This window comes from Electrophorus electricus, chromosome 18 (genome assembly GCF_013358815.1).
Source record: "Electrophorus electricus isolate fEleEle1 chromosome 18, fEleEle1.pri, whole genome shotgun sequence".
Lineage (NCBI taxonomy): Eukaryota > Metazoa > Chordata > Actinopteri > Gymnotiformes > Gymnotidae > Electrophorus > Electrophorus electricus.
In genome coordinates, this window is record NC_049552.1 from 11,209,619 (window position 1) to 11,218,756 (window position 9,138).

General features: G+C 42.3%; 1 protein-coding gene across 2 annotated transcripts; it reads left to right on the plus strand.

Annotated features, from left to right (window-relative positions):
- Positions 1-1,524: 1,524 nt before the first annotated feature.
- Positions 1,525-8,945, plus strand: fzr1b (fizzy/cell division cycle 20 related 1b). 2 transcript variants are annotated; one of them, XM_026998289.2, is made up of 15 exons: positions 1,525-2,655; positions 2,763-2,972; positions 3,234-3,335; positions 3,754-3,817; positions 4,093-4,220; positions 4,706-4,788; positions 5,032-5,137; positions 5,761-5,838; positions 5,968-6,033; positions 6,154-6,256; positions 6,560-6,741; positions 7,011-7,244; positions 7,555-7,659; positions 8,070-8,162; positions 8,454-8,945. In XM_026998289.2, the coding sequence occupies exons 2-15, from the start codon at positions 2,898-2,900 to the stop codon at positions 8,493-8,495; spliced, it is 1,461 nt and encodes a 486-aa protein (XP_026854090.2). In that variant the 5' UTR covers positions 1,525-2,655; positions 2,763-2,897; the 3' UTR covers positions 8,496-8,945. The 2 variants fall into 2 exon arrangements, with proteins under 2 accessions (XP_026854090.2, XP_026854089.2); XM_026998288.2 differs by having other exon boundaries at positions 1,525-1,776.
- Positions 8,946-9,138: the final 193 nt, after the last annotated feature.

Below are 9,138 nucleotides of genomic sequence, written 5' to 3' on the forward strand. Positions count from 1 at the left end.
TATATGTGGAAAATGAGTGAATGTTCAGTAAGACACAAACACTCCACAGTGAAGGTAACACACTCCAAGCGTACTAAGTAAATTATATAAGACATGACTAAATTAACCCAAGCACAAATACAGGAATTGATTATTTACAACATCAAACTAAATAAAGTCCTTTCGGAAGATGCATGGCATTCTGGGAGTTCTTGCCATGATCCTGTTTGGCCCACTCCTTAAATCTGGTAGCCGACACCAAACAGCACCCCCCCCCCCCAAAGGCCAGACGTCCCAGTGACCCTCATAACCCCAACAAAATCCAGCAAAATACCGCTCACACTGTCCCATTGCAACGGAAATTTGAGGCAGCAGCTCTTTCTGTGATGCAGGTTGTACAGCCCCACTGTCCTTAGTTATCCTTGGCTGCACAAGTCATATACTCATTTAAGATTAGCACTGACATCACTCTGATACTTTCTGGCAAGCTGGTGCACAACATGAACACAGGGTTCCTCAACATACCCTGCTCCAGGCACACTATCATGCACTGACCCTGGCAGGCAGCTGAACACAAGATCCACTGCAGAGGTCCATTTTTTGCAGGGTGGTCCACACTGGTGCACATACATCTCCACATATGTGCGGCAGCCCAGCCTGAAGAACCTCTGCTGCAACTGCTTCAGCATCTTGCCTACACCAAAGTGCCCCAGGAGACAGCACCTTGTCGTACATCCAGAAGCAGTCCCAGATAGCCTGAAAGGCCTTAGCCTTAGGTGTGCCCATGCAGTGTCTTTCTAGTTTTTGTTCCACCTGGAGCCATCTGGACACCCACGAAAGCCCCGCATCCTCCTCCTGAAGGCAACACATTATGGGGAGGTAGTGTCAATTTAATATGTCTGAAAACTGCATATTTCACAAATTGACACCAAATAGTTTTTAAAATAGAACAAATGAGAAAACCAGTAGAAAGCCAGTAACTGATAACTGAACATGGGTCACTGTAATAAGCCTAATACATTTATACTGTGTAGCTTAGTGTACATGTAGTACATATAAAGTAATACAGCGAGATTTAATAGTGCAAACAGATCATCAGAAGTGGCTGGTTTTGATGAGTAAGCATCTGTATTGTCTACCAGACAGAAGTGGCTGAAAAAATGAACTGAACTGGGTGATATAAGTTCAAGATAAATCAGTCCTGTTCCTGATGAGCGTAATATACAGAGAATGCACTGGTGTGAAATCACATCCAACCATTTTTGTGGCATACTTTCTCCAGGTTCTCTTTTTTTGAGTCAGAATTGCCTTACCAGACTGTTTATTTGCTCTAATTGCATAATGTAACTGAATCCGAAGCCGCGTCTTCAGCTGTCTAGACACTCTGTTGGCAATTATTGATGATGTTACTGGTGGACAGACCCCACGTAAACTGCATAAATTTGTCTGCGATAGTATTTGTTGGCTAAGAATTGTAAGTTATATCCAATTTATTGTTTAAGGCATTTAGTGCCCCCATCAGGCACTATGGAAAATGAGGTTTTATTATTTTTATTTTCATCGCAGCTGATTTCGTCGCCATCTTGATATAAACGTAAACATTGGATCACTTTAGCTCCGACTATTGGGCGAGTAAAGCTACATATCTAGAAGAATTCATTAAAAGGGAGGACTATTGTTTCCCGGTCTTATCATCACATGTGTCTTGAAGATTTTTACACTGGCATGACTTTAAAATCGGGTAACTTTACCCAAAATAAACGGTAATATAAGTGTGTTTCATGAACAGCAAAACAGGTAACGTTAGCCAGCTAACCCTAACTTGCTATCTGTTTTTGTCAATCGTTGCTACCTGTCTTGAACACATAATGTTACGTTTTACAGCTGACAGTGAACGGACAACTACACGGAGATGTTATGGATGGATAGCTAACTAGCTAGCAAGGTGACGGCAGACTAGCTGGCGATTGTTAACGCTAGTTTTGCTGCTGATATGGATAAGATTCCCAGTTAGCTTCCATGGCAACTCCATATATTCCTTCTGGGTAGATCAAACTATGGTTTGACTTGTACAGCATCATAGGTTAAGATTAGCAAGCCAGGTAGTTAGGTTAGCAAGTTGGTTAATGTGTTCGGTCTGTCATTTGGAATTTGACCAGATAGCTAGCTAGCTTGCCAGTTTTGTCATGGGTTCAGAACTGCTTTAGTTTTTCTTTTAACTTTTTCTTTCAACTCTCTAAACAGTCCAAAGGCTGACATAGGTTTCTAACTATTGTTAACGTTAGACATGCCGTCAACCTAGCTAGCGGTGGTTAGGTGAATGATTTGCTGTATCTAACCCCTCTAGCGTTATTGTTCCCCAAGGCAGATATCTAGAGTGTAGGCTACGTTTAGACTAGCTATATGCTACTGTTAATTGCTTCATTATTATTGAAACTGACCAAACCGTTTGTAGATTTCGATACAACCAATAGACATACTTATGCTACCTTTTATTTTTATCTTTGGAATGATGCTTAACGCTCAATATGTCTAGAGTGATAAGTGGTGTGTTCAGTAGACTGTATACAAGTACACCGGAACTATCAGCGGAAGCAAAACGTTACACCAAAACCAGTACAATTAGACAACAGCAGCGTCTTAAAAAATAGCCTGAAGTGCGTCTTGCACTTTGAGGTAGTATGTCTGTAAACTTACTAAAATAATAATATTGACTGTTTTCTTAATGACAAGGGACTGACATAGGATGACATCTTTCATTTCTGTTTTGCGTGATTCTTTAGTGATTTGTGGGACTATTGAGAACCATTACTGAATTCATTAAGCCTCATTGTAGCCCAGGGATGGGCAACTTTTGGGGAGGTGCGTGTGGAGACTGAGGCTGACAGGGACAGCCAGAGCATTGGCTTTGTGGGACAATGGACCAGGAGTACGAAAGGCGCCTTCTTAGGCAGATCAATCACCAGAACGTGCCCGAGGACCACCTGACAAAGGTGAGGAGACAGAGCACTTGGAAGTGCTAGGGGCTATCTTCAGTTTAATTTAGATTTTTACTAGTCAGCTTTGTGAAAGCCCATCCAAGTTTTGGCCCTGTCCAAGATCTTAGCACACTTATATGTTCTGCTGAATTAGAAGGTCTCTAAGGTCTGGATAAGGTAGTGTGTTCTAGATTCCATCCATACCTTTGCTATCTGATAGTAAGAAAATTGTTATACTTGTCCACCTGTTACAATTGTTGTATTTCACCACTCCAGTCAGGATATGCTACCTGCAGTCCGGTCACTGTTAAGTCAGGGGACAGATTCATACCCACTCGCGCTGGAAGCAACTGGAGCATCAACTTCCATTATGCCAATGTAGGGCACTTTCCTTTATTTGTGTCAACTATAGAGGTGGACATTCCGAGTTCCAAAAGAGAAAGTTCTCACCAGCATTTTGCTCAAACTTTCTTGATCATTCTATTTAGTGTAAGCCAGCAGGCAGAGCAAGATAATTTTCAAGTTTCAAGTTTCAGGTTTGGTTTATTTGTCACGTACATGGTCATACATGGTATAACTCGCAGTGAAATGGTTTTCCATCACTGAGTTGATTTCACTAATTTTACCTGCTGGCTTGCACTAATTAGAAAATCAAGGAAGCTTGTGCTAAGAACTTTTACTTTCATAATTTAAATGTCTACCTCTGATCACCAGTATTGATGTATAACTAGGGGTTTCCTCCAGAAAGTTACCCTGTTTATTTATTTATCTGTTTATTTATTGATTGATTGTGTAGGAAAACTGCTGGTCACCCAACCAGAATCAGCGGTCAAAGGATGCAAGTGCAGATACTGGAAAGGGTAACTTTTTTTTTTGTTTTTTGAAGCATTATCTCTAGATCAGTTTTGAAGTCTTGTATATGCATTGCTTTGCAACTGTGTGACATCAGTGGAACTGAATTCCTTGTGTGCTGCTCTGACACACTAGAAGTTTATACAAATTCACAACTTTCTCAGCCAAAATGAGTGTTAAAACAGTTTGGCTTTCTAACTCCCAAACACTGTTTCAAGTTGGATAGGACAGGCGCGATCGTAGAGCTGCGCTCTCGTCATTAACTCTTGAATGGTTCCTACAGACGCAGTGGCCTATGCAGCTCTGCTGCGAAATGAACTGCTGGGAGCGGGCATCGAGACAGTGCCCGACCCTCACACAGAGGACCGAAGGCAAGCCATCCTCACCCAAGACACACACAGCCTATTCAGGGTGGGTACCACACACACACACACACACACACACACACACACACCATATGTATTGACTTAGCAAGGTGTTTTGGCATTTATATGATTGATCATAACACCTGTTCAACAAAATTTGAATTGATCTGTCTGTTTAGTGGACTTCAGACGTTTAAATACTGCTTCATCCATCAAGAGTCAGTGAGGATCATTCTAGCATAATCCTAACTACCCCTACTAGCTTTATTGTAAAATTAGCAGTTAGTATATTTGAGGTATTGTTTTTATAAAAAAGGCTAATGGTAAATAAAAAGCTATAGCCACAATTTTGCTAATGCAGTCAAAAGTATGCTATTGGTGTGTACCAGTTTCTATTTATTATTAGCCGTGTTAGCATTTTGGGTCAAACTATTCCTTTAAGCGTACATGCTTATAATTATTTATGACATTAGCCACACCAGAGTGGAAGGTCACCATGAATAAACCTGCGTCCTCTTTTCTATCTTTCAGTACACCATTCACACAAAGAGAGTGCCTTTCGACAGTGGCAATGAGGTCTCCCCATATTCCCTCTCTCCTCTAAGCAACAAAAGGTACAGCGCCATTGTCAGGCTCCACATGGAATCTGGTGGCTTGCAGTTTGTTTGATTCTCCCCAGTAAATGGATTTCTTTTGTCATTCTACAAGCTACAATATACGCAATTAGTCATCAGCATCAAAGCTACCCCCTCCTCTCCCCACATTTGCTCATGCTCACACACACGACCATATGTGTCTCAGCTGGTGTCTTCTCTGTGTGTGTGCGCCTGTGTGTGTCTGTTTGCCTGTCTCTGCAGTCACAAGCTGCTGCGATCACCACGAAAGCCAGCACGAAAGATCTCCAAAATTCCTTTCAAGGTGCTGGATGCACCAGAGCTGCAGGATGACTTCTACCTTAACCTGGTGTGCTGCTCTGATTTCTGGAATATTTTAAAGCTGCCCACAATATTAGCTTAATAATCATGAATCATAATTAATAGTAGTTTGTCCTGTATGGCTTGCATATATATTATTGTCATTTCTGTTATAATTGCGATTCCTGAGAGTTATGGGGTATTAAATTAATGTCTACCATATTATTATGACTTAAATAATGTCATCCATGCCATCAGTAGTAAATCTGGAAAGCAGTTACAGGTGATTGCAGCAGTGCTGCAGAGTAACTGCTGTGCATAATGCCTGCAGCTTCAGCCTGTGTGCTGTTTGTGGGCAGGGTTTTCATATGTTTGAATGATGCAAACTGTTAGCAATGGCCAAAGTGGATCTATTGCTGTTCACTTTCTTTCCCCTTGCCTGTATGATGTGTATTTCTCCAGTATGTAGCAGCTGTTTAGAAAAGCAAATGCCACTGAATCATTCTTGTAATTTTTATAAAGTTTATTGACCATAGATGCAGTTGTAAAAAAAAAAAAAAGAAAAAAAAAAAAGAATAACATTGAGTGTCTTTATTGTTGTGTGTAATGATGCTTTAGGTATAATTTCATTCTGTGAATCTGAGAAGTGTACATGTTCTGTGGTGTGAATAGGTAGATTGGTCTGCTGGAAACCTGCTGAGTGTTGGTCTTGGGGCCTGTGTTTATCTGTGGAGCGCCTGTACCAGCCAGGTGTGTGGGTGTGTGGGGGGGGGTGAGTGTGTGTGAAGGAAAGAGAAAAGAGAAAATGTACAGTTATTTGTATTCTTACCCATGTGCCAGTGGACTTAACTCATTACTCTGTTCCTGGACTCTTCACAGGTGACGAGGCTTTGTGATTTATCAGTAGATGGAGACTCCGTGACCTCAGTCTGCTGGAATGAGAGGGTGAATGCAGACTGCCATTCTGTTTCTCCTCAATACATTTGGTGACCTTACTGTCCGTCCTGCAGGATGTGACCTTGTTGTGTTCCAGGGCAGTATTAACTGCAGCCCTGCTCTTTATAGGGGAGTTTGGTTGCTGTCGGAACCCATAAAGGCTTTGTGCAGATTTGGGATGCAGCTGGAGGGAGAAAGTTGACCAGCATGGAGGGCCACTCGGCCCGTGTTGGTTTGTATGCGTGCCAGACAGCCATGGGTGTTCTCTTCAAGAGCTTTTCTCTCAAGATTGACTTCACATTAACTTTTTAAAGAGTCTCCTTAACATTAATGAAGTTGACCTCTATACAAGAATGTTGTTGATGTTATATTTTAGTTGATTTTTTTCTGTGCGGTAATTCTCATTTCGGCTGGTTTATTTAGGATCAGGCCGAAAGTGTGGCATTATTGTTAGGTCTAGGCAGGCATTGTGGGGAAACACTGGCTGGAACTGAATACTGGATACAGGTACTGAATGTCCTCCCTGCACTCTCAGGGGCACTTGCGTGGAATGGGGACCAGCTGTCCTCAGGCAGCCGGGACAGGGTGATCCTGCAGCGGGATGTGCGTACAGCGCCCCCTGCTGAGAGGAGGCTCCAGGGCCACCGGCAGGAGGTGTGCGGCTTGAAGTGGTCACCTGACCACCAGCACCTTGCCTCTGGAGGGAACGATAACAAGGTGAGGCCACTGCAAGGGAAATGGCGTGCTTCCGGACGAGGTCATGTGAGTGTTGCAGAACTTGTGACCAATTTGTTGCAAAGTGAATCACATTAGCACTTCGGATGCCGGCACACTTTTTCTCCAATATGGAACCTCATTCACTTGCTGTTTTATTATTATTATTAGTATTATTCTACTTCCCAGAAGGTTTTGGTAACTATTGTGCTATGTATAATCACCACCACCGCCACTTGTGTGACTGGGTTGGTGTCACTGCTGCCCCCTAGCTGCTGGTGTGGAATAGTTCCAGCCTGCTGCCTGTGCAGCAATACAGCGAGCACCTGGCAGCAGTGAAGGCCATCGCCTGGTCACCGCACCAGCACGGCCTGCTGGCATCTGGAGGGGGTACGGCTGACCGCTGTCTGCGCTTCTGGAACACGCTCACGGGCCAAGCCCTCCAGAGCACTGACACAGGCTCGCAGGTCTGCAACCTGGCCTGGTCCAAACACGCAAATGAACTGGTGAGCAGGGGAGCCTGTCTTTTGCACATGCACACACTATTTTTTTTTTCCCTCGTTTGTTTATTTTCTACCTAAATATGACAGTATAAAGCCAGCACATAGGTATCAATTAACAACATCGACCACAGAAGAAGTAAGCTTTTGGGCCTAATTTTGCTACCGGATTTCATTTTGCTTTTGTCAGCAGAGCTGCAAAAAAAGTGAAGTGGCGAGAGTGAAACTCAAATAAGTCAGTCAGCTTTTTAAAAACTTGGCAGTGGAGATCAAAAGGCTTTACTAATGTGCACTGTGTTCCATGGGTGTCTTGCAGGTCAGCACGCACGGCTACTCACAGAATCAGATCCTGGTGTGGAAATACCCTTCGCTAACGCAGGTGGCCAAACTGACCGGGCACTCCTATCGGGTACTGTACTTGGTGAGGACTGACTTCATTCACTATCTGGCTGAAGTTATGAAAGCAAATATTAATTGGTTCACATATTTGAACATAAATGTCAGCTGGAATTTTTATACAAGCAAATATTGATTTGGTCTGCCTGTTTTCAGTGGTTTGCATAGGATAAGCTTGATTTTAACTCTCATATAATCAGAGTTAAAGGAACCCATTCATTATTAACCTTTCTGAGATCCTTTAACCCACCACATCACTTGCCTTTATTTTACTGGGACCAGTGGAATTGTAAAGTGAACTAAACTGGTAAATGGGGATGGGAAATGGGATCTTGTGTATACCATTTTCTGCTGAGATCCTTGGGGAATTTGTGCCTGTAAACGAGGTAACCTTTAGGCAACTGAATGAAGATTGCGTATATGTGTCTCCTGCAGGCTGTATCGCCCGACGGTGAGGCTATAGTGACAGGAGCAGGAGACGAAACGCTGAGGTTCTGGAACGTCTTCAGCAAAACACGCTGCACTAAGGTATGACCTCGCACTCGACACACAAACCACTCATCTAATTATCTAATACTAGCTCACTTGGGCTTTGAAATGATTGTCACTGTCCTGCTTGAAGATTTCTTGATTTCAAAACCTGTTTTCTAGCCAAAATCTGCAAGAGAACTTACAAAGTAGCAAGACCAGTGTTTGAGCTAAGAGTAACAGCTGCATACAGAGACTGTAAAAGTTCTACATTGTTCATTGACACAGTTAAACCGACACAGGCTGGTTTAACTTTAGCTTTTCCATGTGCTGTTGTCAACCCCCCTCCAGGAATCCAAATCGGTGTTGAACCTGTTCACTCGGATACGGTAATGACGGTGGACACCAGAGAACAAGGCTGTTTGACTTGTCCATGCACCAGAAAGAACACACTTAGTATAGAAAGACCCAACATTTCTGACTTCTGACTTCACCCCATTTTTTCATGCTGGGGATTTGGTCTCTCTCCACACCTTCCAAAACATTGTCTTTCATTTAAAAACCACACCCGACAAATGGGTTCCTGTTAAATTAATGTTCCATATTTCTTATTGTATAATGTGGAAGTCCAAAAGGACGTTGTGTTTATATATGTAAAGATAAATGGTTTAACTATAAGCTTTATGGTTTAACTATGTCTGTTATAATGGTCCTTGATTATAAGGCTATTATGCAATGGCCCATTCTGATATTTTCAATATTTTGTAAGTGCATATGAAAGAGATCATGTTCTCAGACAGATAACCATATGAAATAAACACACTACTGCAGTATCCCTGCTAAGGTTTTTATGAATATATGAAAGATCAAATTTAATGAACAGCAATGCTGATTATTGCTTTTTTTTATTCTTTGTTAGGATTACAGTTACAATTTACTGACACACGAGAATAGTGCTTCCTGTTACAACTCAATCATAAATTTAAAAAAAAGTATTGCTACACTCTACACTCTGAAATCATGCCACTCTAGTTTA

Coding starts and splice junctions, on each gene's coding strand:
- fzr1b (XM_026998289.2), top strand. CDS start 2,898: ATGGACCAGGAGTACGAAAGGCGCCTTCTTAGGCAGATCAATCACCAG. Junction 4,221..4,705: donor ACACACACAGCCTATTCAGG/GTGGGTACCACA, acceptor TCTATCTTTCAG/TACACCATTCACACAAAGAG. Junction 7,660..8,069: donor CCTATCGGGTACTGTACTTG/GTGAGGACTGAC, acceptor TGTCTCCTGCAG/GCTGTATCGCCCGACGGTGA.